The sequence below is a fragment of the Zalophus californianus genome, chromosome 6, assembly GCF_009762305.2.
Source record: "Zalophus californianus isolate mZalCal1 chromosome 6, mZalCal1.pri.v2, whole genome shotgun sequence".
Taxonomy (NCBI): Eukaryota; Metazoa; Chordata; class Mammalia; order Carnivora; family Otariidae; genus Zalophus; species Zalophus californianus.
In genome coordinates, this window is record NC_045600.1 from 61,749,042 (window position 1) to 61,776,314 (window position 27,273).

At 40.3% G+C, this 27,273-nt stretch overlaps 1 protein-coding gene across 2 annotated transcripts; it reads left to right on the forward strand.

Annotated features, from left to right (window-relative positions):
* Window positions 1–26,828, forward strand: LOC118357110 (E2F associated phosphoprotein). Of its 2 annotated transcripts, XM_035728275.1 has the most exons (6): window positions 1–193; window positions 5,859–6,040; window positions 7,066–7,161; window positions 8,672–8,789; window positions 13,492–13,602; window positions 26,185–26,828. In XM_035728275.1, the coding sequence occupies exons 1-6, from the start codon at window positions 120–122 to the stop codon at window positions 26,459–26,461; spliced, it is 858 nt and encodes a 285-aa protein (XP_035584168.1). In that variant the 5' UTR covers window positions 1–119; the 3' UTR covers window positions 26,462–26,828. The 2 variants fall into 2 exon arrangements, with proteins under 2 accessions (XP_035584168.1, XP_035584169.1); XM_035728276.1 differs by lacking the exon at window positions 13,492–13,602.
* Window positions 26,829–27,273: the final 445 nt, after the last annotated feature.

The following is a 27,273-nucleotide window of genomic DNA, read 5'->3' on the forward strand; positions in this document are numbered from 1 at the left end:
CAGGGAGAGCACGGAAGTGTGGGCGGAAGTGGAGTTGCCGACGCTTTAGCTGGGGGACCTGCGGAGTAAACAGATGCTGTGCGGGCGCCTGTAGTCGGTGTCGGAGGGTGCAGGCCACCATGAACCGACTCCAGGATGACTACGACCCCTACTCAGTTGAAGAGCCTAGCGACGAGGAACCCGCTTTGAGCAGGTGGGCCCCTGCCCCGTCCCGGCTTCCGAGGCTTCGGGCCGAGGCCACGCTTTAGCCTCCTCCAGTCGCTGCGCCTGCTAGGCCCTTGCTGACCCTCGGCCGAGCAGTTCGGGCGCCTGTCGCGCCCCGCTGTCGCCTGCGGGACGCCGAGTGGGGTTCTGGTGAGGTTGCGCAGGGCCAGCACCGGCGCGGGGAACCGGGTTGTTCTGGAATTACGCGTTAAGTCTTCAAAAGCCTTGGGATCGAATCCTGCCTCTGCAGCTTACTAGCAGTGTGAGAGAAAGCAAATCACTTACCTTCGTTTTCCTCATCTATGAAAAGGAAATATAATAGCTGCATCTTAATTACGTTGTGAGACTAGTGGGACTTAATGTACAGTGACCCTCTTTTTTTTTTTTAAGATTTTATTTATTTATTTGACACACAGAGGGATAGCGAGAGTAGGAACACAAGCAGGGGGAGTGGGAGAGGGAGAAGCAGGCTTCCTGACGAGCAGGGAGCCCGATGTGGGGCTCGATCCCAGGACCCTGGGATCATGACCTGAGCGAAGGCAGCCGCTTAACCGACTGAGCCACGCTGGCGCCCCTAGAGTTTCTTTTCTTTTTTTAAAGATTTTATTTATTTATTTGACAGAGAGAGACACAGTGAGAGAGGGAACACAAGCAGGGCGAGTGGGAGAGGGAGAAGCAGGCTTTCTGCCAAGCAGGGAGCCCAATGCGGGGCTGGATCCCAGGACCCTGGGATCATGACCTGAGCAGAAGGCAGGCGCTTAAGGACTGAGCCACTCGGGCGCTCCTACAGCAGGCTTTTTTTGAGCACCTATTGTATGCTTTCTCAAGGCTACAGTTTTCTACAGGCTTTCAGTATAGTAGGGGAAATAAGACGTATCTCGGAACATAAATATCTTGGAAACAAGTATGTTATCTCTGAAGACTATTGTAGAAAAGGAGGACCTGAGATAGACACAGATGAAGTTCCGGGGAAATTTCCAGAAAGGAGGGATTAACCCTACCTGGAGGAAACTTGTAGTTATGTTGGCAAGAGATTTCCTGACACATTTATCTGTTTTTTTTTTTTTTTTAAAGCTGGCAACAGATCCTGGCCATAAACTCTAAAACATTCTGTCCAACTAAGCTTTTTGTGAAACTGCCCTTCTTCCAGTCATAATGTTTTGTCATATTATCCTGGGGACGGGTTGTAGGCTTGGGAGCTTGGACTGCTGTGAAGGTTTCTCCTGTGGGGAATGAGGATGGATTCTAAGATTTCCTGTGAGTTTTAGGTAATGGGTCTGGTCTGTGAAAGGAGATATATCAATTAGTAGGCCTCAGTTAGTAATTCAGTTTGATAGCAGTATTTCCTGGACTTGAGTTATTCAGCCATTACCATCTTCATATTCACCCGTGTTACAACTTATTTAATATTTTTCCTTAAGACTTTTGCTGTTAAATTTCTTTTCTTTTTTGGGGGGGGTTAAGTTTCTTTAAAGAAGCTCTCTAATCCTGTGATAGTTGCCACTGGTAAGGTAAATATAAGAAATACTGTGAAAATGGAACAGTGGTATTAGACAGTATTGCCTGTTCAAGGCTCTGAATCCAGTGCTTGTTGTCTTAAGAAGGGAGATTGGAGAGATTCGAGAGGTGTTTAAGACGTGTCTGTCAGGATTTGATTTTATCCTACTTATAAGCGAATATTTTATAGCCAGTTCATGGATCCTGGCAGAAGATAAGAGACTGGTGGGTCAGGGACTACTCACAGCGCAAGCAGCATGAGCATCATGATCGGGTTGGTTGCTGTTACTTCCCAGCTCCTACAGGGGTTGCGCGGAGCGGCCCAGGTGGATGCTACACATTCAGTGGCTTGCACCATGGCTAAGGACCACTTGAGCTTAGAAAATCCACTTCTTTTACAGCAATCAGTAAATAAGCTTGCTCTTTCTCCTGGAGAGAGACATCACCTTATCCTTTGAGGTTGCACACTGCAAACAGAACCCTGAGAAATGGCCTGGGTGAAGAGTGGCAAGAACCTTGCATTCTTAACACACTCAGCAAGAATGTACATGGCCCAGACTGCATTGCCTCACCTAGTGGTGCTAAATCCTGAGACTTTCTTGAAATAATCACAAGAAGTAGAGAAAATTTGTAATAAAAATAACTCTCTTGCCTTGTGATTTAATCTTTTTCTTAAAAAACTAAACTTTATTTTGAGGTAGGTTCACATGTAGTTGTAAGAAATAGTAATTAGAAAAAATCAGTGAATTTTATATTTAAATGCATGAATTTATGACAGTAAATTATTTTTTTTAGTAAATTAAAAAATTAACATGTATTGTTTCAGGGGTACAGGTCTGTGATTTGTCAGTCTTATACAATTTGCAGCGCTCACCATAGCACATACCCTCCCCAGTGTCCATCACCCAGCCACCCCATCCCTCCCACCCCCCTCCACTCCAGCAACCCTGTTTGTTTCCTGAGATTAAGAGTCTCTTATGGTTTGTCTCCCCCTCTGGTTTCGTCATTTCATTTTTCTCTCCCTTCCCCTATGATCCTCTGTCTTGTTTCTCAAATTCCTCATATCAGTGAGATCATATGATAATTGCCTTTCTCTGATTGACTTATTTCGCTTAGCGTAATACCCTCTAGTTCCATCCATATTATGACAGTAAATTATGTCACAAGAAAAGTTAAACAAAAAATAATACAGAGGGATTCTGTGTCCCCTCTACCCAGTTTCCCTCAATGGTTTTTTTTTAAGATTATTTATTTATTTATTTATTTGACACAGAGAGACACAGCGAGAGAGGGAACACAAGCAGGGGGAGTGGGAGAGGGAGAAGCAGGTCTCCTGCTGAGCAGGGAGCCCGATGTGGGGCTCAATCCCCGGACCCTGGGACCATGACCTGAGCCAAAGGCAGACGCTCAACGACTGGAACCACCCAGGCACCCCAGTTTCCCTCAATGTTAACATTAGTAACTTTAATATCACAACTGGGGTAACCATTAATATGGTCAAACTATAGAACATTTCCATTACTACAAGGATCCCTCATTGCCAACTTCCTGCCCCACCATGCCCTACTTAAATGCTGGTAACCATTAATCTGTTCTCCACTTCTATGATTCTGTCCTTTTTAAGAATATTATATAAATGGAATCATGCAGTATGTAAGTTTTTGGGATTGGCTTTTTTCATTCAGCATAATTCTCTGGAGATTTCATCCACGTTGTTGTAGGTATCAGTAAATCATTCCTTTTTTATTGCTGACGACTATTTCACATTTGTTTTAACCATTCCCTTATTGAAGGATGTCTAGTTATTTCTCGTTTTGACTTTTGTGAATAAAGCATCTCTAAACATTCATGTTCACGTTTTTGTGTGAATGTAAGTTTTCATTTCTCTGGGATAAAGGCCAAGGAGTGTGATTGCCGGGTTGTATGGTAGTTGCGCGTTTAGTTTTATAAGAAACTGTCTTATTTAGTGGCCTGTCTATCCTGGTACTCCTTTTTTTTTTTTTTTTAAGATTTTATTTATTTATTTGACAGAGAGAGACACAGCGAGAGAGGGAACACAAGCAGGGGGAGTGGGAGAGGGAGAAGCAGGCCTCCCGCTGAGCAGGGAGCCCGATGCGGGGCTCGATCCCAGGACCCTGGGACCATGACCTGAGCCGAAGGCAACGCCCAACGACTGAGCCACCCAGGCGCCTCTATCCTCGTACTCCTTAAGATAATCTACTTTGCACACTTTTGAAACACTGGAATGTAGGATAGATCAGAGTTTCTCAGCCCCAGTAGCATTGACATCTTGGATCAGATAAGTCTGTTGTGGGAGGCTGTTCTGTGCACTGTAGGATGTTTAGCAGGATCCCTGACTGCTACCCACTAGATGCCAGTAGCCCATCCTCCCACCTCCTAGTTGTGACGGTCAAAAATGTCTAGCTATGCTATATGTTCTCTGGAGGGCAAAATGGCCCCCAGTTGGAGACCACTGGCATAACTCATGGGTGAGAGGTAAGTTTGGAAAGATAAGTTGAAACCAAATGGTTAAGGCTCTTTTGAATGCTGTGTTCAGAGATTTGGCCATGGATGATTTCTTTCAGAATTGGGTAGTGATGTGATGAGAGTTTTTTAGGACTGACATTCTGGCAGCAGGATTAAGGGTAGAACGAAAAAGAAGAGTTTGGAGGCCTGGAGATCTTAGGATATGGTGGCACAGGCAGAGCTAAGAGGACCCAAGTGAATATAGTGGTAAAGGAGAAAGTATATGGGTCAGGATGAGGAATGTTAGGTGGGAATTCTCTTGGGAGTAGAATCTGGCGAAGGCCTCTATCATTAGCAAAATTGAATGGTGTGAATTGCATTTTTCAGACTTACCTTCTGTTGGAGGCTTAAAAGCATTGTTCTAGAAGAAGAAAATAGAGAAACAAAAACCAGAGGTAGTCTGTAACTGTTCATCAGACCACAAGTAATTGAACATTATTTATGAACTATTGATTGTATTAGAAATATCTTAGGTGTTTCATTCATTTTCATAACATTTTGTTCTTTCTGATACCTGGTTTAATTCTGTCATATTGTTATTGATGGGAAACCAGGTGCAAAAGTCCAAGTAAATTGGCAGTAATTGCTCAGGAGAATTTGTAATATAATTTAACTTTCTCTTTATAGTTCTCTGTAGCATTATGCCTTTAGAATTGTAACATCTAATTAGTATCTGTTAACATTTTGTTTGGGTATATTAGCTGTATATTGGTTACATATATTAAGTTCTATTTAAGTACTCAAAGTTTTAAAAAACTCGCAGTTGTGTGAAGTAAACTTTTCATTGCTGATGGAATTATGAATTGGTGCAATACTTTTGGAAAACAGTGTGATAACTCAAGAAGTTAGAAAGATGTTTTTTATGTCTAATTCTAGATATTTATCCTAAGGAAATCAACAGAAGCAAAATTACATATACCCTATAGAGATATTCATTGTAGTGTAATAGCAAAGAGTTAGAAATAAATGTATAGCATCTATAAGAGGAAATATTATGTGGACATTAGAAATATATTCGGAGGGGCACCTGGGTGGTTCAGTTGGTTGAGCGGCTGCCTTCAGCTCAGGTCATGATCCCAGGGTCCTGGGATCGAGTCCTGCATCGGGCTCCTTGCTCAGGGGGGAGCCTGCTTCTCCCTCTCCCTCTGCCTGCCTGCTGCTCCCCCTGCTTGTGCTCTCTCTCACTCTCTCTCTGTGTGTCAAATAAATAAAATCTTTAAAAACAAAAAGAAATATATTTGGAAATATGCAGAAATGGTTGATCTTTATTTTTTTTTAAGATTTTATTTATTTGAGAGAGCACATGAGGGGGTGGGCAAAGTAGGAGGGAGAAGCAGACTCCCTGCTGAGCAGGGAGCCCGACCCTGGGGTCCGGGGGGCACGGGTGGGGAGGGGGCTTGATCCCAGGACCCTGAGATCATGACCTGAGCTTAAGGCAGCCGCTTAACTGACTGAGCCCCCACCAGGTGCCCCGAGAAATGGTTGATCTTTAAAAGAGAATAGCCGTATGTAATATGATACATAAATGCAACCTTTTAAAACTTAAAATTGTTGGGCAGTGAGAGGATGGGAGTTTCAAATTATTTTAATTCTTTAGTATTCATATGTCTTATGATTTAAATGCATACTAGTTCTGAAGATGAAGTGGATGTGCTTTTACATGGAACTCCTGACCAAAAACGAAAACTCATCAGAGAATGTCTTACTGGAGAAAGTGAATCATCTAGTGAGGATGAATTTGAAAAAGAAATGGAAGCCGAATTAAATTCCACCATAAAAACAATGGAGGACAAATTATCCTCTCTGGAAACAGGTAAACTTTTAGTTAGATTTTCATATAGATATTTTTCTAAGTTCCACAAGGGCAGGAACCTTATGCTCTGTTGTGTCACCAGCACTTTGAGTAGGTGCTCAATAAATATTTATTGTGAATGAATAAATAATGTTTGGCAACTTGAGCATAGTTTTCTTTGATGACTAGTGAAGAATTTTCCTGTGTTGTTGAAATGACACTATTAGTATTTTTGACTTGCATGATTTCCTTTTGCAATCTTTACCCCTGGATAAAAAAGACACACAAGCTTACAGAGGTATTTTTAGGGTTATATAGCACTGATATGGCAGATTGAATGATAGGTCGCCACAAATTCCTGTCTCATTTTAGTAAGTAAGTAATGAAAGTTAGTAAGTAATGAAACATACTTCATCTTGATACTTCGTTTTTATGTGAAGTGTACCTGACCCAAAAACTGATTTGTGCCTCAGCTTTGGTTTCCATGTTAGGAACTGAAAGCATATGTAATAGTAATAATAAAAGCAAAAGCAGATGTTAATTAAGAGGAAGAATTAGGGATGCAAGCATGTGATGACTGAATATAGTCTGAGTCATGGCACTAGGCACAACTGAGGAGAGAAGAGTGTGTCCTTGAATCGTGCCCCCTGCCTCTCTGTAGGGCCCCTGTCCTCTTTCCCCTAAAGTTGCTTACAATGAGATGTTTATCTCCTGTCCTTCACAGTGTACTGCATGGCTCAAAGGTAGAGGTATGTATGGTGGCAACCTGGGAACAGGCTAGTTTATTGAATTAGATTTGTGAGAAGGGTGAGAGAAAAATTTTCTCATGATTTGGAACACGTCATTACGGTAATTAATAATTACAGTTCTCTGTAATTGCATAGGGCACAGAAATTCAGTAAGTCATTGATGTGAAAGTATTTTTTCATCCAAGTGAGGTTGGGAATGAGTTGATAATTACTTTGAGGTGATGGAAGAGTAAGTTGAGGTTTTTTTTCTTGTCAATTGTGTATGGTTTAGTCTGTAAACTGCCCTTATGTAAATAGGGTCTTCCTCAGGAACTGGAAAAGTTGGAACAGCTCTGACAAAGTACTATGATGATATATATTTTGATTCTGATTCTGAGGATGAAGACAAAACAGGTAAGTAGGATGTTTACCAGGTTTAGCTGTTACATTTTGTAGAAAAAAGGTTTACCTAACAATTATTGGATATTAGAATTTCCCTCTGAGTTTTATCTTTTAAAGAAATTGTAGGCTGTTGATGTGAAAACAAAAGCAGGAATTGATGGGAATGCCCATATGAGGACATGGGACCAGCAAGGATGCTGCATGGGCATTCCAGGGGTGAGGGAGAGTGTGTCCTGATTCAGTCCTGACTTCCTCAGGGCTCTTGGGCCCCCTCTTCCTCAAGGTTCCTTAGCTCAGCAACATTTGCTTTCATGCCAGCAAATAGTTTCTATATTTTTACAGAAAATATAGAAATTTAGATATACTTTATATTTTGCAGAAGTTTTTCTAACTCATTGCTTTTTTATTGGCTTCGCTGTTCTCTGGAATTGATTTTGTATAAAATGTGAGCAAAGGTGGACATAATAAGAGTTAAAAGTGATGTAATTATATCAGGAATTACACCGGAATGCACAAGTAGCACATTTATATGATAAAGAAACAATTAGGTGCTCAACTGACTGTGCCACCCAGGCATCCCAAGAAACAATTTTATATTTTTATATATTATTACCTAAATATTAACTTACTTAAGTACTTTAAAAGTCTAGTGCATGTGGATAACCATAGTGGTTTTTCATCTTTTTTAAGATTTTATTTATTTATTTTGAGAGAGAGAGAGTGAGACTGTGCGCGTGCCTGCCTACTTGTGTGAGTCGGGGGAGGGGCAGAGGCAGAGGGAGAGAGAACCTCAAGCAGGGTAACCATGAGTGTGGAGCCTGACATGGGGCTTGATCTCATGACCCTGAGATCATGACACAAGCTGAAATCAAGAGTCGGATGCCCAACTGACTGAACCACTCAGGTATCCCTGTTTTTTTCACTCATTTTTGAAATATTTTTATTGTGATTTTTTTTTTTTTTTTTAAGATTTTACTTACTTATTTGTCAGAGAGCGAGAGCACCCAAGCAAGGGGGAAGGAAAGGCAGGCAGGGGCTGAAGCAGGCTTCCTGCTGAGCAGGGAGCCTGATGCGGGACTCGATCCCAGGACCCTGGGATCATGACCTGAGCCGAAGGCAGACGGTCAACGACTGAGCCACCCAGGCACCCTGAAATATTTTTATTCTGATTTCAGTAGCATTTTCTATATGGGAACTTGTTGAGAATTTATAACATCAAAAAAGTTTCTGGTCTTGGTTTACTTGGAGTGGCTTTTCTGAGACTGAATCCTCATTATTTGAGTTCAGTTCTTGAGATAACATTATGTTTTTAGTGAAGAAACAGCTTTTTCCTCCTCTGTCATCTTCATTTTAATCTCTTCTTAATTGGACAAGAACTTTATTTGGAGAATAGTTAAAAAAAATTTTTTTTAGGAAAATATACATAGGAAAAAAATGTAGCTGAAGGTTCTATGTTCTGTATTAAAGAAGTGTGTGCTTTAGACATGATACCTAGCCATATCCTTAACATTTTCAAAATTAGCACAGGTGACCAAGAAGAAAAAGAAAAACCGACACAGGATTCCAACAAATGATGAACTACTCTATGACCCTGAAAAAGATAGCAGGGATCAGGCCTGGGTTGATGCGCAGAGAAGAGGGTAAGAACTGAACTTGAATATTTAGAATCTTTGGAGAAAAAGGATTAAAAGATGATTTTCACTACATTCACTTTTTTTTTTTAAGATTTTATTTATTTATTTTGACAGAGGGAGAGACAGTGAGAGAGGGAACACAAGCAGGGGGAGTGGGAGAGGGAGAAGCAGGCTTCCCGCGGAGCAGGGAGCCTGATGGGGGGGGGCTCGATCCCAGGACCCCGGCATCATGACCTGAGCCGAAGGCAGTCACCTAACCAACTGAGCCACCCAGGCGCCCGAGATGGGGAGAGAGTCTTAAGCAGATTCCGCTCTGAGCATGGAGCCTGACGCGGGGCCTGATCTCACCACCCTGAGATCACCACTTGAGCTGAAACCAAGTGTCAGATGCTTAATTGACTGTGCCATTCAGGCGCCTGTCAGATGATTTATTTTTAAGACTGTTGTTGAATTCAAACTGCTGTGGTCAGTCTCTCCATTCAAGAAACAAAGCTGACTTTTCTCAAATAGACTTAATAATTTAAAATTATTTGGAGATTAAACATTTATGTGGGTGAAGAGTGGATGTTACATTTTATTTTTTTATTTTTTATTTTTTGGGATGTTACATTTTACACCTGAATTGTTCTTTTTAACTATTTACAAATTTGATTTCTTTCTTTCTTTTTTTTTTTAAGATTTTATTTATTTATTTGAGAGAGAGAGAGAGAATGAGAGATAGAAAGCACGAGAGGGAAGAGGGTCAGAGGGAGAAGCAGACTCCCCGCTGAGCAGGAAGCCCGATGCGGGACTCGATCCCGGGACTCCAGGATCATGACCTGAGCTGAAGGCAGTCGCTTAACCAACTGAGCCACCCAGGCGCCCCTTGATTTTTTTTTTTTTTTTTTTTTTAAGATTTTATTTATTTGACAGAGAGAGAGCACAGACAGGGGAAGCAGCAGAGCGAGAGGAAGCAGGCTCCCCAGTGAGCAGGGAGCCCAACTTGGGGCTTGATCCCACGACTCCAGGATCATGACCTGAGCTGGAGGCAGATGCTTAACCAACTGAGCCACCCAGGCACCCCTACAAATTTGATTTTTTAAAGATTTTATTTATTAGAGAGAGTGAGCATGAGCTGGGAGGGGTGGAGGGTGGGGAGTGGCAGAGGGAGAGGGAGAAGCAGACTCCTCGCTGCGTGGGGAGCTCGATGTGGGGCTCCATCCCAGGACCCTGGGATCATGACCTGAGCTGAAGGCAGACACTTAACTAAGTCACCCAGGTGCCCACAGATTTGATTTTTTAAAAAACTGAGGTGACATTCACATAACAAAATTAGTCATTTAATTAATTTAAAATTACTCATTTTAAAGTGAACAATTCAGTGGCATTTAGTATATTCACAGTGTTATGTAACTACCACCTCTGTTTTTCAAAACCATTTGCATCATCCCAAGAGGAAATGCCGTACTTGTTTTCCACGTTGATTTTATGAGGGTTGATTTGTCATAAAACTAAAAGCTAGGCAGTGTACTACTGTTACCCAGTGCTTCCCTCTCCTGGCTGTGCCTCCAGAATCACCTCAGAAGAATGAAAGGCAAACCCTGGAGTCCTACTCTAGGAAGCTTTGATTCAGCTAAGGTAGTAGGGGCCAGGATGGTAAGCTCTTGAAAACTGAACAACAAAAGATAAATCAAGTATTTTTAAGTCCAGAGAGAATTTGATGTTGTTGGGTGTTTGTACCTTACATTTTAGCCTCCAGTGTCCCACTTTGTTCGTTTTTCTTCTCCCAGTTTTACCTATGCACCATTTCCTCCAACTGCACCTTGCCTTTATTTAATGAATACTTTCTGATTACCTCAGTGTAAAATGAACATTTTGAGTACTATGAATGATCCTGAGAAAGTTAAGGAAATTACAGTGTAGCTCTTGATTCTGGTAACAGAATTTGTCAGTGAGGTAAGATGGAATGTATTTTCATTGTTCTGTAATCTTTAAAAAAATGGTGTGTTTTTTTTTTTTTTTTTAAATAAACTCTACCTGGGGCTTGAACTCAAGACCCCCAAGATCAAGAGTCAAATGTTCTACCATCTGAGCCAGCCAGGTGCCCCTTTTGTTTTATAATCTTGAGAAGAAATAACATTTTATTGCTTTATTCACATTCCTGCATCAAGCAGTAGTTGCCTTTTAAGACCACAGAAAGCAACTTAAAATAATGAATTCACTACATTTTCAGTGCCACAGGGGCAGTGATCATGCCTGTCTTGTTCACTGCTATATCCCAGACATCTTGCACTTTGTTAAATGGGCACTCATTAAGTATCTATTGAATGGGGGCACCTGGGTGGCTCAGTTGGTTGGGCGACTGCCTTCGGCTCAGGTCATGATCCCGGAGTCCCAGGATCGAGTCCCGCATCGGGCTCCCTGCTCGGCGGGGAGTCTGCTTCTCCCTCTGACCCTCCCCCCTCTCATGTGCTCTCTCTCTCTCTCTCTCATTCTCTCTCAAATAAATAAAATCTTTAAAGTATCTATTGAATGAATATGTTACTTTCTTGGGTTTGGGTTTTGAAATCTGCTAAGCATTGGAGGGATTTAACAAAGTTATAAATATGTACCACATATTTTCAATATTTTTCCCCCAGAGACATGTAAAGAGTTTGGGAAGTAATGCCAAATGATTTATCATTTGTTGTTCGGTTTCAGGAGTTTACCATAAGTCCCTTTTAAGAATATGTACTTTTATACTTTAGTACCTTCATAAGTAGATTTGTGCTATATTTTTGCCATCAGCAAATGTTTATTGAACACATACTATGTACTAGATACTGTTCTAGATTCTTGAATGCAACAAGGAGCAAAACAGACAAAAGTCTTTAAGCACTTAGGTCTTACATGCTCGCTTTTAAAATGTACCCTTACTGGGTTTTTCAGATTAATAAACTTTATTTATTTAGATTTATTTATTTATTTATTTGAGAGGGAAAGCACACGAAGGGGGTGGGGCAGAGGGAGAGATCTCAAGCAACTCCCTGTTGAGTGTGGAGCCCAATGCCGGGCTCGGTCCCACCACCCACGAGATCATGATACAAGTCGAAACCAAAAGGTGGACTCTCAACTGACTGAGCCACCCAGGTGCCCCAAGAGACTTTATTTTTTTAAAGTAATTAATTTTATTTATTTTTTATTAACATATAATGTATTATTTGTTTCAGGGGTACAGGTCTGTGATTCATCATTTTACACAATTTACAGCGCTCACCATAGCACATACCATCACCCAGCCACCCCATCCCTCCCACCCCCGAGACTTTATTTTTTAGAATAGTTTTTGATTTACAGAAAAATTGAGCTAATACAGAATTCCCATATACCCTCCCACAACAACACACACACACACACACACACACACACAGTTTCACCTGTTATTAACATGTTACATTAACATGTACATTTGTCACAATTAATGAACCAGTATTATAAACTAAGGTCCATACTTTATTCAGATTTTCTTAATTTTTACCTATTGCGCATTTTCGATTCCAAGAGCCCATCCAGGATAACTGTGGTACTTTTAGTTGTTATGTCTCTTTAGGTTCTTCTTCTCTATGACAGTTTCTCAGACTTTCCTTGGTTTTGATGACCTTAACAGTGTTTGGGAGTAGTGGTCAGGTATATTGTAGGTGGCCACTCTGTTGGAATTGGTATGATGTTTTTCTCACGATTAGACTGGGATTATGGGTTTTGGTGAGGAAGACCACAGGGATAAAGTGCCATTTTCATCACATTGTAATCAAGGGCACATACTGTCAACATGATTTATGATTGTTAATGTTGACCTTGATCACCTTGGTGAGGAATTGTTGTTTGGCAGGTTTCTCTACTGTAAAGTTACTCTCCACTCCTATTTTCCATACTGTACTCTTTGGAAGGAAGGCCCTATGTGCAGCCCAGACTTGAGGAGTGGGGAGTTATGCTCCACTTCCTTGAGGGGAGAGTATCTTCATAAATTATTCTTCCATATGGGAGATTTGTCTGTTCTCCTTCCCTCCCTCATTCATTCATTCATTCATTCGTTTATATCAGTATGGACTCATGGGTATGTATTTATACTTTGGGTTATAATCCAATACTCCTTTATTTTTTGTTCTAACTGTTTCAGCTTTGGCCATTGGGAACTCTTTCAGCTGACTTTGTGCCCCTTGACATATCTACTTCATTGTTTTTGAGCACTTCCTTACTTTCTGGCAGTATAAGATGCTCCAGGTTCATTTTGTATTCCTAGAATCAGTCATTTCTCTTAGGAGTACTATTTTCTTTTATTGGAGGGTGGCATTAGAAATCAAGATCTTGGGGGCACCTGGCTAGCTCAGTCAGTAGAGCATGTGACTTTTTTTTTTTCTTAAGGGAGGGGGAGAGAAAGAGGGGGTGGGGAGGGGCAGAGGGAGAGGGAGAGAGAGAATCTTAAGCAGGCTCCATGCCCAGAGTGGAGCTTGACATGGGGCTCGATCTCACAACCCTGAGGTCATGACCTGAGCTGAAATCAGGAGTTCAACGCTTAACCACCTGAGCCACCCAAATGCTCCAGAGCATGTGACTCTTAATCTTGGAGTTGTTAGTTCAAGCCCCATGTTGGGCGTGGAGCCTACTTAAAAAAAAAAAAAAAAAAAAAGAATCAGGATCTGGCTTTCATGTGTGTGTGTGTCCCCCCTGCCCTTTTCTTTTTCTATTCTAGCTACCATGGTTTTGGAATACAGAGGCCACATCAACAACAGCCTGTTCCAAATAGTGACGCTGTCTTGAATTGCCCTGCTTGCATGACTACACTATGTCTTGATTGCCAAAGGTAATGAATAAAGGGTGACCACACACACACACACACACACACAATGAAAAAAAACCTTGGTGGTCTTTTGTTTAAATCAGAAACAGACTTTTGAGGTATATACTTAGGAACTTTTTTTTTTTAAGATTTTATTTATTTATTTGACAGAGAGAGAGCACAAGCAGGGGGAGTGGCAGAAGGAGAGGGAGAAGCAGGCTCTCTTCTGAGCAGGGAGCCCGATGCGGGGCTTGATCCCAGGACCCTGGGATCATGACCTGAGCTGAAGGCAGAGGCTTAACCGACTGAGCCACCTAGGCGCCTCTATACTTAGGAATTCTGATAAAGTTCTGTCCTCCTATATCTTTGCTGCTTCATGACTGATTTTTATACAAATAATTTTGGTTATATGTAGTTCTGTTACAAGTAGTTTTTCTAATAAAGCACTTACCAGTGCTGACAAGGATTCAGTGAAACTGCATATATGTTGTGGAATGACATAATCTGTCAAATACACTCTTTTTAAAAAAAATTGTGATAAAATACACATAAAATTTACTATTTTAACCATTAAAAATTTTTCATTAAGGAGTGCATTTGGATATTCAACTTATTGTCAGCTAGACCATTTAAAAATTTAAAATCTTTTCCTAGCTTTACCACGATGTAATTGACATATAACATTGTGTAAGTTTGAAGTATACAACATGATGATCAAGGGCACGGACTCGTCAGCAAAAAAATCAACAGATTTATGACTGTTAATGTTGATCTTGATCACCTGGCTGAGGTAGGGGTGCACACATCTCTTTGAGATACTGATTTCATTTCCTTCAGATACAAACCTAGAAGTGGGATTGCTGGATCATATGGTAGTTCTATTTTTAATATTTTGAGGAGCCTCCATACTCTTTTCCAGAGTGGCTATACCAATTTGTATTCCCATGAATACAAGGGTTCACTTTTGTTTTCTCTTGTCTTTTTATTAATAGCCTATTCCTAGAATCAGCCATTCTAACAGGTGTGAGGTGTTACCTCACTATAGTTTTGATTTGCATTTCCCTGATGATTAAGGATGATGAATACCTTTTCATGGACCTGTTGGCCATTTGTATATCTCTTTTGGAAAAAATGTTCAGGTCCTTTGCCAATTTTTATTTTATTTTAATTTTGCTATTGAGTTGTATGAGTTTCTTGGATATTAACCCCTTATCAGATACATAATTTATAAATATTTTCTCCCATTCCATAGGTTGCCTTTTCCTTTTGTTGATGGTTTCTTTGCTATGCTGAAGCTTTTTAGCTTGATGTAGTCCCACTTGTTTATTTTTGCTTTTGTTGGTGTGCTTATCCAAAAAGTCATTGCCAAGACCCATGTTGAGCTTTTTCCCTGTTTTCTTTGAGTAGTTTTACAATTTCAGGTCTCACATTTAAGTCTTTAATCCATTTTAAGTTTATTTTTATTTTTTTTAAAGATTTTATTTATTTGAGAGAGAGAGACAGAGCACAAGCAGGGGAAGAGGTAGAGGAAGAGGGAGAAGCAGACTCCCCACTGTGCAGGGAGCCTGATGTGGAGTTCGATCCCAGGACCTGCAGATCGTGACCTGAGCCGAAGGCAGATGCTTAGCCATCTGTGCCACCCAGGTGCACCTTAAGTTTATTTTTGTGAATGGAGTAAGACAAGAGTCCAGTTTCATTCTTTTGCATGTGAATATTCAATTTTCTGAAAATCATTTACTGAAGAGATTATCTGGCATTGAATAATTTTGGCTCCCTTGTCAAATATTAGTTAACCGTGTATGTGTGAGTTCATTTCTGGGCTCTCTGTTCTGTTCCTTTGGTCCGTGAGTCTGTTTTTATGCCAGTACCATACTGTTTTGGTAACTATAGCTTTGTAGTACAACTTGAAATCAGCAAGTGTGATGCCTCCAGCTTTGTTTTTATTTCTCAAGGTTGCTTTGGCTATTTGGGGTCTTTTGTGATCCCATACAAATTTGAGGCTTTTTTCTATTTCTGTGAAAAATGTCATTGGAATTTTGATAAGATTGTGTTGATAAGATGGCTTTGGGTAGTATGGACATTTTAATAATAGTAGTTCTTCTGATGCATGCACATGGGGTACCTTTCCATTTACTTGTATTTTCTTCAATTTCTTTCATGAATGTCTTACAGTTTTCAGTGTATAAATCTCTCACCTCCTTGGTTAAATTTATTTCCAAGTGTTTTATTATTTTGGATGGCATCATGAATGGGATTGTTTTCTTAATTTCTTTTTCAGATAGTTTACTGTTAATGTACAGAAACACAGTAGATCTTTGTGTATTGGTTTTGTATCCTGAAACTTTACTGAATTTCATATTTATTTTATTTTATTATTTATTATTTTTTAAAGACTTTATTTATTTATTTACTTGAGAAAGACAGTGAGAGAGCACAAGCAGGGAGAGTGGCAGAGGGAGAGGGAGAAGGAGAAGAAGGCATCCCACTGAGCAGGGAGCCCCATATGGGGCCTGATCCCAGGACCCTGGGATCATGACCCAAGCTGAAGGCAGATGCCCAACCAACTGAGCTACCCACCTGCCCCTCATATTTATTTTAACTTTTTTTTTTGTGGAGTCTGTAAAATTATATGTGTAGAAGATTATGTCATCTGCAAACAGAGATACATACAACTGTCTTTCCTATTTGGATACCTTTTATTTGATTTTCTTGCCTGATTGCCCTGGCTAGACTTGCAGTACAGTGTTGACTGGGAGTGGTGAGAGTAGGTACTCTTGTTCCCTATTTTAACCTTTTTTCCCCCAATTTTTTATTGTTATGTTAATCACCATACATTACATCATTCGTTTTTGATGTAGCGTTCCATGATTCATTTTTGTGCATAACCCCCAGTGCTCCATGCAGAGCGTGCCCTCTTTAATACCCATCACCAGGCTAACCCATCCCCCAAACCCCCTCTCCTCTAGAACTTTCTGATCTTTGTTTTTCAGAGTCCATCGTCTCTCATGCTTCATCTCCCCCTCCGATTTACCCCCCTTCATTTTTCCCATCCTACTATCTTCTTTTTTTTTCTTAACATATATTGCATTATTTGTTTCAGAGGTACAGATCTGTGATTCAACAGTCTTGCACAATTCACAGCGCTCACCATAGCACATACCCTCCCCAATGTCCATCACCCAGCCACCCCGTCCCTCCCACACCCCCACCACTCCAGCAACCGTTTGTTTCCTGAGATTAAGAATTCCTCATATGAGTGAGGTCATGTGATACATGTCTTTCTCTGATTGACTTATTTCGCTCAGCATAACACCCTCCAGTTCCATCCACGTCGTTGCAAATGGCAAGACCTCATTCCTTTTGATGGCTGCATAATATTCCATTGTATATATATACCACTTCTTCTTTATCCGTTCATCTGTCGATGGACACTTGGCTCTTTCCACAATTCGGCTATTGTGGACAATGCGGCTATAAACATTGGGGTGCACGTACCCCTTCGGATCACTACATTTGTATCTTTGGGGTAAATACCCAGTAGTGCAATTGCTGGATCATAGGGTAGCTCTGTTTTCAACTTTTTGAGGAACCTCCATACTGTTTTCCAGAGTGGTTGCACCAGCTTGCATTCCCACCAACAGTGTAGGAGTGTTCCCCTTTTTCCGCATCCCCACCAACATCTGTGTTTCCTGACTTGTTAATTTTAGCCATTCTGACTGGTGTGAGGTGGTATCTCATTGAGGTTTTGATTTGGATTTCCCTGATGCCGAGTGATGTTGAGCATTTTTTCATGTGTCTGTTGGCCATTTGGATGTCTTTGGAAAAATGTCAGTTCATGTCTTCTGCCCATTTCTTGATTGGATCATTTGTTCTTTGGGTGTTGAGTTTGATAAGTTCTTTATAGATTTTGGATACTAGCCCTTTATCTGATATGTTACTTGCAGATATCTTCTTCCATTCTGTCGGTTGTCTTTTGGTTTTGTTGACTGTTTCTTTTGCTGTGCAAAAGCTTTTTATCTTGATGAAATCCCAGCAGTTCATTTTTGCCCTTGCTTCCCTTGCCTTTGGCGATGTTTCCAGGAAGAAGTTGCTGTGGCTGAGGTTGAAGAGGTCGCTGCCTCTGTTCTCCTTTAGGATGTTGATGGACTCCTGTCTCACATTTAGGTCTTTCAACCATTTGGAGTCTATTTTTGTGTGTGGTGTAAGGAAATGGTCCAGTTTCATTCTTCTGCATGTGGCTGTCCAATTTTCCCAACACCATTTGTTGAAGAGACTGTCTTTTTTCCATTGGACATTCTTTCCTGCTTTGTCGAAGATTAGTTGACCATAGAGTTGAGGGTCCATTTCTGGGCTCTCGATTCTGTTCCATTGATCTATGTGTCTGTTTTTGTGCCAGTACCATACTGTCTTGATGACAGCTTTGTAACAGAGCTGGAAGTCCAGAAGTGTGATGCCTCCAGCTTTGCTTTTCTTTTTCAACATTCCTCTGGCTATTCGAGGTCATTTCTGGTTCCATACAAATTTTAGGATTATTTGTTCCATTTCTTTGAAAAAAGTGGATGGTATTTTTTTTCTTAAGATTTTATTTATTTATTTGTTAGAGCATGAGCGAGAGAAAGTGAGTGAGAGAGAGTGAGCAAGGGTACAAGCAGGGGGAGCTGCAGGCAGAGGGAGAAGCAGGCTCCCTGCTGAGCAAGGAGCCTGATGCGGGACTTGATCCCAGGGCACTGGGATCATGACCTGAGCCGAAGGCAGACGCTTAACCGAATGAGCCACCCAGGTGTCCCAAGTGGATGGTATTTTGATGGGGACTGCATTGAATGTGTAGATTGCTCTAGGCAGCATTGACATCTTCACAATATTTGTTCTTCCAATCCATGAGCATGGAATGTTTTTCCATTTCTTTGTGTCTCCCTCAGTTTCTTTCATGAGTATTTTATAGTTTTCTGAGTACAGATCCTTTGCTTCTTTGGTTAGATTTATTCCTAGGTATCTTATGGTTTTGGGTGCAATTGTAAATGGGATCGACTCCTTAATTTCTCTTTCTTCTGTCTTGTTGTTGGTGTATAGGAATGCCACTGATTTCTGTGCATTGATTTTATATCCTGCCACTTTACTGAATTCCTGTATGAGTGCTAGCAGTTTTGGGGTGGAGTCTTTTGGGTTTTCCACATAATGTATCATACCATCTGCAAAGAGTGAGAGTTTGACTTCCTCTTTGCTGATTCCGATGCCTTTGATTTCTTTTTGTTGTCTGATTGCTGTGGCTAGGACTTCTAATACTATGTTGAATAGCACTGGTGATAGTGGACATCCCTGCCACATTCCTGACCTTAGGGAGAAAGCTCTCAGTTTTTCCCCACTGAGAATGATATTCGCTGTAGGTTTTTCATAGATGGCTTTTATGATATTGAGGTAGGTGCCCTCTATCTCTATACTCTGAAGAGTTTTGATCAAGAAAGGATGCTGTACTTTGTCAAATGCTTTTTCTGCATCTATTGAGAGGATCATATGATTCTTGTTCTTTCTTTTGTTAATGTATTGTATCACGTTGATTGATTTGCGGATGTTGAACCAACCCTGCAGCCCAGGGATAAATCCCACTTGGTCGTGGTGAATAATCCTTTTAATGTACTGTTGGATCCTATTGGCTAGTATTTTGGTGAGAATTTTTGCATCCATGTTCATCAAGGATATTGGTCTGTAATTCTCCTTTTTGATGGGGTCTTTGTCTGGTTTTGGGATCACGGTAATGCTGGCCTCATAAAACAAGTTTGGAAGTTTTCCTTCCATTTCTATTTTTTGGAACAGTTTCAGGAGAATAGGTATTAATTCTTCTTTAAATGTTTGGTAGAATTCCCCTGGGAAGCCATCTGGCCCTGGGCTTTTGTTTCTTGGGAGATTTTTGATGACTGCTTCAATTTCCTTAGTGGTTATAGGTCTGTTCAGGTTTTCTGTTTCTTCCTGGTTCAGTTTTGGTAGTTGATACCTCTCTAGGAATGCATCCATTTCTTCCAGGTTATCTAATTTGCTGGCATATAGTTGCTTATAATATGTTCTTATAATTGTTTGTATTTCTTTGGTGTTGGTTGTGATCTCTCCTCTTTCATTCATGATTTTGTTGATTTGGATCATTTCTCTTTTCTTTTTGATAAGTCTGGCCAGGGGTTTACCAATCTTGTTAATTCTTTCAAAGAACCAGCTCCTAGTTTCATTGATCTGTTCTGCTGTTCTTTTGGTTTCTATTTCATTGATTTCTGCTCTGATCTTTATTATTTTTCTTCTCCTGCTGGGTTTAGGCTTTATTTGCTGTTTTTTCTCTAGCTCCTTTAGGTGTGGGGTTAGGTTGTGTATTTGAGACCTTTCTTGGTTCTTTTTTTCTTTTTTTTTAATGATTTTATTTATTTGAGAGAGAGAATGAGAGATAGAGAGCACGAGAGGGAAGAGGGTCAGAGGGAGAAGCAGACTCCCTGCTGAGCAGGGAGCCCGATGTGGGACTCGATCCCGGGACTCCAGGATCATGACCTGAGCCGAAGGCAGTCGCTTGACCAACTGAGCCACCCAGGCGCCCACCTTTCTTGTTTCTTGAGAAAGGCTTCTATTGCTATATACTTTCATCTTAGGACCGCCTTTGCTGTATGCGAAGATTTTGAATAGTTGTGTTTTCATTTTCATTTGTTTCCATGAATTTTTTAAATTCTTCTTTAATTTTCTGGTTGACCCATTCATTCTTTAGTAGGATGCTCTTTAGCCTCCATGTATTTGAGTTCTTTCTGACTTTCCTCTTGTGATTGAATTCTAGTTTCAAAGCATTGTGGTCTGAAAATATGTAGGGAATAATCTCAGTCTTTTGGTACCAGTTGAGACCTGATTTGTGACCTAGGATGTGATCTATTCCGGAGAATGTTCCATGGGCACTAGAGAAGAATGTGTATTCTGTTGCTTTGGGATGGAATGTTCTGAATATATATGTGAAGTCCATTTGGTCCAATGTGTCATTTAGAGTCTTTATTTCCTTGTTGATCTTTTGCTTAGATGATCTGTCCATTTCAGTCAGGGGGGTGTTAAAGTCCCCCACCATTATTGTATTGTTGTTGATGTGTTTCTTTACTTTTGTTATTAATTGCCTTATATAATTGGCTGTGCCCATGGTAGGGGCATAGATATTTATAATTGTTAGATCTTCTTGTTGCATAGACCCTTTAAGTAGGATATAGTGTCCTTCCTCATCTCTTATTACAGTCTTTGGTTTAAAATCTAATTTGTCTGATATAAGGATTGCCACCCCAGCTTTCTTTTAATGTCCATTAGCATGGTAAATGGTTTTCCACCCCTTCACTTTCAATCTGGGGGTGTCTTTGGGTCTAAAATGAGTCTCTTGGAGACAGCATATCAATGGATCTTGTTTTTTTATCCAATCGGATAGCCTGTGTCTTTTGATTGGGCATTTAGCCCTTTTACATTCAGGGTAACTATTGAAAGATATGAATTTAGTGCCATTGTATTGCCTGTAATGTGACTGTTACTCTATATTGTCTATGTTCCTTTCTGGTCTGTGTTGCTTTTAGGCTCTCTCTTTGCTTAGAGGACTTTCAAGATTTCTTGTAGGGCTGGTTTCGTGTTTGCAAATTCCTTTAGTTCTTGTTTGTCCTGGAAGCTTTTTATTGCTCCTTCTATTTTCAGTGACAGCCTAGCTGGATATAATATTCTTGGCTGCATATTTTTCTCATTTAGTGCTCTGAAGATATCATGCCAGTCCTTTCTGGCCTGCCAGGTCTCTGTGGACAGGTCTATTGCCAATCTAATGTTTCTACCATTGTAGGTTACATATCTCTTCTTCCGAGCTACTTTCAGGATTTTCTCTTTGTCTCTGAGACTCCTAAGTTTTATTATTAGATGTCAGGGTGTTGACCTATTTTTATTGATTTTGAGAGGGGTTCTCTGTGCCTCCTGCATTTTGATGCCTCTTTCCTTCCCCACATTAGGGAAGTTCTCTGCTATAATTTGCTCCAATACACCTTCTGCCCCTCTCTCTCTTTCTTCTTCTTCTGGGATCCCAGTTATTCGAATATTGTTTCGTCTTATTGTATCACTTATCTCTCGAATTCTGCCCTCGTGATCCAGTAGTTGTTTATCTCTCTTTTTCTCAGCTTCTTTATTTTCCATCATTTGGTCTTCTATATCACTAATTCTCTCTTCTGTCTCTTTTATCCTAGCAGTTAGGGCCCCCATTTTTTATTGCAGTTCATTAATAGCCTTTTTGATTTCCACTTGGTTAGATTTTAGTTCTTTTATTTCTCCACAAGGGGTTTTTCTAATAACTTCCATGCTTTTTTCAAGCCCAGCTAGTATCTTTAAAATCATCATTCTGAACTCTAGGTCCGACATCATACTAATATCCATATTGAGTAGGTCCCTGGCAGTCGGTACTACCTCTTGTTCTTTTTGTTGAGGTGATTTTTTCGTCTTGTCATTTTGTCCAGAGGAGAATAGATGAATGAGAGAACAAAATGCTAACAGGTTAACATTGAATATGATGTTAGCTATGGATTTTTCATACATGGCCTTTACTGTATTGTGGAAATTTCCTTCTGTTTTTAGTTTATTGGGTGTTTTTACCATGAATAGGTGTTGAATTTCATCAAATGCTTTTTCTGAATCAATTGAGATGATCATGAGTTTTTTTCCTTCATTCTTTTTAAAGAAATTTTTAATTTATTTTTTTAAAGATTTTATTTATTTATTTGAGAGAGAATGAGAGAGAGAGAAAGGACATGGGGGGGAGGGTCAGAGGGAGAAGCAGCCTCCCTGCCGAGCAGGGAGCCTGATGTGGGACTCGATCCCGGGACTCCAGGATCATGACCTGAGCCGAATGCAGTTGCTTAACCAACTGAGCCACCCAGGCCCCCAGAAATTTTTTAAGTAGGCTCCACTTTTATTTTAAGTGGAGCCCAATGTGGGGCTTGAACTCATGATCCTGAGATGAACACCTGAGCTGAGACCAAGAGTCGGACACTCAGCGGACTGAGCCACCCAGGCGCCCCCCTTCATTCTTTTAATCAAATATACTCTAACCCTTTTCCTACCCCCCCTTTCTGGTGGACTCATAAATGCCTAGCTTAGTCCATGTTTTGAATCAAGTTAACTGAAACTAAGTGATGAAGCTGAAACTAAGTAGGTGGTGGATTTGTTCTAGGAACTAATGAATAGCCAGATATAGTTTACCTTATTAGCTAGCTTGAGGTTTTTTTTTTTTAAACTTTTATTTATTTATTTGATAGAGAGGGACAGATAGTGTCAGAGATAGCGAGAGAGAGCACAAGCAGGGAGAGAGGCAAAGGGAGAGGGAGAAGCAGGCTCCCCATGGAGCAAGGAACCCGATGTGGGGCTCGATCCCAGGACCCTGGGATCATGACTTGAGCTCAAGGCACATGCGTAACCGACCGAGCCACCCAGGCGTCCCAAGCTTGAGGTTTTTGATCATCTGCAACAATTAAATTTTGTGCTTTCCATATGAACTCTTAAGGTTTTTGTATATAAGTTGATACTCAGCATGTTTATGAAATGTAGAAAAAGTAAAATGTTTTTGTACTTCAGTTTCTCTTCCAAATTAAACCATGTTATTATAGAGTTCCTATACTCAAAAGAAGTTGTTTCATGATGTAACAATAGAAATTGGCCTTGGTAAAAATTACATTCCATGTTAATACAGGATTCCAATCCAGTAGAGTATAAATGAAATTTTTACAGTCTTACTTGGAGAAGTACCAGCTTGCATAGTCTAAATTCCTGGTGGTGGTGGTGGTGGTGGTGGAGATCAACTTTTGGAACTAATGAAAGTATAACTTGAGTTCACTGTGTTTAGCCAGATAGATATTTCTGTTGCATGAGGTTTAAGGGGAAAAAAAACCAACTTATTAGGTGGAGAAAGAAGTAGGAAAATATTGAATGTATGAGGAGAACAAATGAAGCATTATCTGTTCTGTAGACTGTTGGAGTAAAGCCAAGAGTAGACATTGTAAAGTCAGAAGCTCTTTAAGTTTTCTTTTACTAAAATGGTGACAAGAATGGTACCACTTGTTTTTTTTTTATTTAATTTTTAAAAAAGGTTTTATTTATTTATTAGAGAACACAAGTGGGGGGAGGAGCAGGGGGAGAAGCAGGCTCCCTGCTGAACAGGGAGCCCGAGTTGGGGCTCGATCCCCAGACCCCAGAATCATGACCTGAGCCGAAGGCAGATGCTTAACTGACTGAGCCACCCAGGTGCCCCAAGAATGGCACCACTTGTAATGAGAGGAGGGCAGAGTTTCAGGCCACTGTGAAAAGACAAAGATCGTTTAAACATTAGCTCTCAAGTTTCTTGTCTTTCTAAGTTTGAAGAGCAAATAATTTTTTCAGAGAAAAAAGTTACTTTTAAAGCAGTAGAAAAGAGGATATATTCATTTTTTTTTTTTTAAGATTTTATTTATTTGACAAAGACAAAGCAAGAGAAGGAACACAAGCAGGGGGAGTGGGAAAGGGAGAAGCAGGCTCCCCGCTGAGTGGGGAACCTGATGTGGGGCTCAATCCCAGGACCCCAGGACCACCACCTGAGCCGAAGCCAGACACTCAACAACTAAGCCACCCAGGGGCCCCTCATTCTTTAAACTATTCTCTATTAACAAGTTTTTTCCTATTCTTAAAATAACTCTTAACATTTCTTTAAATTTCCCATTTTGTTCTCATGTTTTATTTTGGTTGTATTTCAGTAAGTTTTTTTGTGTTCTCAAATTTTAACCATGTGGAGAGGCAAGAATATACAATGGGGAAAAAAAGACAGTCTCTTCAATAAATGGTGCTGGGAAAACTGGACCACTTTCTAACACCATACACAAAAATAAACTCAAATTGGATTAGGGACCTAAATGTGAGACCTGAAACCACGAAACTCCTAGAAGAGAACATAGGCAGTAGTTTCTTTGACATCAGCCATAGCAACATTTTTCTAGACATGTCTTCTGCGGCAAGGGAAATAAAAGCAAAAATTAACTGTTGAGACTACACCAAAATAAAAATCTTCTGCACAGTGAAGGAAACCATCAACAAAATGAAAAGACAACTCACAAAATGGGAGAAGATATTTGCAAATGATCTATTCTATATGGAATTACTATCCAAAATATATAAAGAACTAATACAACTCAACACCAGAAAACCCAAATAATCTGATTAAAATGGGCAGAGTACTGAGTAGACATTTTCCCAAAGTAGACATATAGATGTCCAACAGACACATGAAGAGATGCTCAACATCATTAATCATCAGGGAAATGTACTCAAAACCACAGTGAGATATCATCTTACACTTGTCATAATGGCTAAAATCAAAAAGAAAAGAAAAAGCATTGGTGAGGGTGTGGAGAAAAGGAAACCCTTGTGCAGTGTTGGTGGAAATGTAAATTGGCATGGTCACTGTGGAAAACAGTATGGATATTCCTCAAAAAATTAAAAACAGAAATGACCTGTGATGCAGTAATTGCACTACTGAGTTTTTTTTTTTTTTTAAGATTTTATTTATTTATTTGACCGAGGGAGACACAGCGAGAGAGGGAGCACAAGCAGGGGGCGTGGGGGAGGGAGAAGCAGGCTTCCTGCTAAGCAGGGAGCCCGATGCGGGGCTCGATCCCAGGACCCTGGGATCATAACCTGAGCCGAAGGCAGCCGCTTAACGACTGGGCCACCCAAGTGCCCCTCCACTACTGAGTATTTATCCAAAGAAAATGACAACAGTAATTCAGAAAGATATATGCACCCTTGTGTGTATTGTATTATTTACAGTAGGCAAGATATGAAAACCCAAGGGTGCTTTGATCGATGAATAGATAAAGAGAATATGGAATATATACACAGTGGAATATTACTCAGCCATAAAAAGGATGAGCTCTTGCCATTTGTGACAACATGGATAGACCTAAAGGGTATTACGCTAAGTGAAATAAGTCAGAGAAAGACAAATACTCTATTTCACTTATACATAGAATCTAAAAAACAAAACGGGGCACCTGGGTGGCTCAGTTGGTTAAGCGACTGCTTTCGGCCCAGGTCATGATCCTGGAGTCCCGGGATCGAGTCCCGCATCGGGCTCCCTGCTCGGCGGGGAGTCTGCTTCTCCCTCTGACCCTCTTCCCTCTCGTGCTCTCTATCTCTCATTCTCTCTCTCTCAAATAAATAAAATCTTTAAAAAAAAACAAAAAACGAACAAACAGATGAAAAGCAGAAACAGACCCATAATTACAGAGAACAAACTGATGGTTGCCAGAGAGGAGCAAGGTGGGGGATGGCCAAAATGAGTGAAGGGGAGTGGGACATACGGGCTTCCAGGTATGGAGTGAATAAGTCATGGGGATAAAATACAGTGATACTGTAATAACATTGTACATTGACAGATGGTAGCTACACCCGTGGTGAGTATAGTGTTAACATGTAAACTTCTCAAATCACTGTGTTGTACACTTGAAACTAATGTAACATTGTGTCAGCTATACTTCAATAAAATTTTTTGATTTAAATGGATAACCTATTAAAATAGAACGCAAATCCAAATTCTCTATTTCATTTTCCTCTTAGGCATGAATCCTACAAAACTCAGTATAGAGCAATGTTTGTGATGAATTGTTCTGTCAACAAAGAGGAGGTTCTAAGATACAAAATCCCAGAGAACAGGAAGAAAAGGCGAGGCCATAAGAAGATGAGGTCTAACCATGAAGATGCTGCAGAGCAGGCCGAGGCGCAAGTGGAAGAAATCTACCACCCAGTCATGTGCACCGAATGTTCCACTGAAGTGGCAGTCTATGACAAGGACGAAGTCTTTCATTTTTTCAATGTTTTAGCAAGTCATTCTTAAATAGCTGAGTTGGCATTTAATTGCCCAATACAGTATATGAGGCAGATATGGACAGGTATTTTCCTCCTGCCTATTCATATCAAGTGACATTCTGAGCGGTTATTTGAGGATGCAGTGTTTATCTTTTTGAAAGAGAATGGTTGTCAACCTTCATCCCTCCACCCCCTTAAGAAATTTTTTTTTCCCTAGCTCTGATGGGACTGATTATTCATTCCCTTTTTGAGGGGCATTTGGAAATGATGGGGCTTTTTATATATTAAAGCTCTTTAGAATTAAAATGTTCTGGAGTTATAAGTAATCTTTGTTTTAGTGTTATTTTTATTTTGGTTATACTTGTGGTGTGATTAAACAAGAAACTATTGCCTGGCTTCTGTGTATATTGTTTTTGCTAAGAAGTATCTTTATTTACTTTCTACCCCATAGTATGGAGTGACAGTATTTAGTAACTATGACAGTTACATGGAGTTAATATTGCCAGGTGCTTTGAGTAATTAATACAGGTCTTTCCCTAAAAGGATTGCATAGTAACAGTATACTAAATGTAGTGAATTAACACAGTAAATAGAAATTTATGGTGAGGAAGAGCAACCTCACCCTCGACCCTTAGACTTAAAAGTCCTGTTGCTGCCTCTTGTGCCCCCATTTGTTCTGAAATTTCTGTTGCCAGCAACCAAAGTATTGTTTTTCCTTTTTTATATTAATAATATAAAAATCATTAGTGACAGCTTGGAGGAAATTGCATTGTAGGCATCTGTGCTTTTGAAAAGAATGATTGGACTATTTCCCAAAACATTGGGAAACTCAGGGTCCTG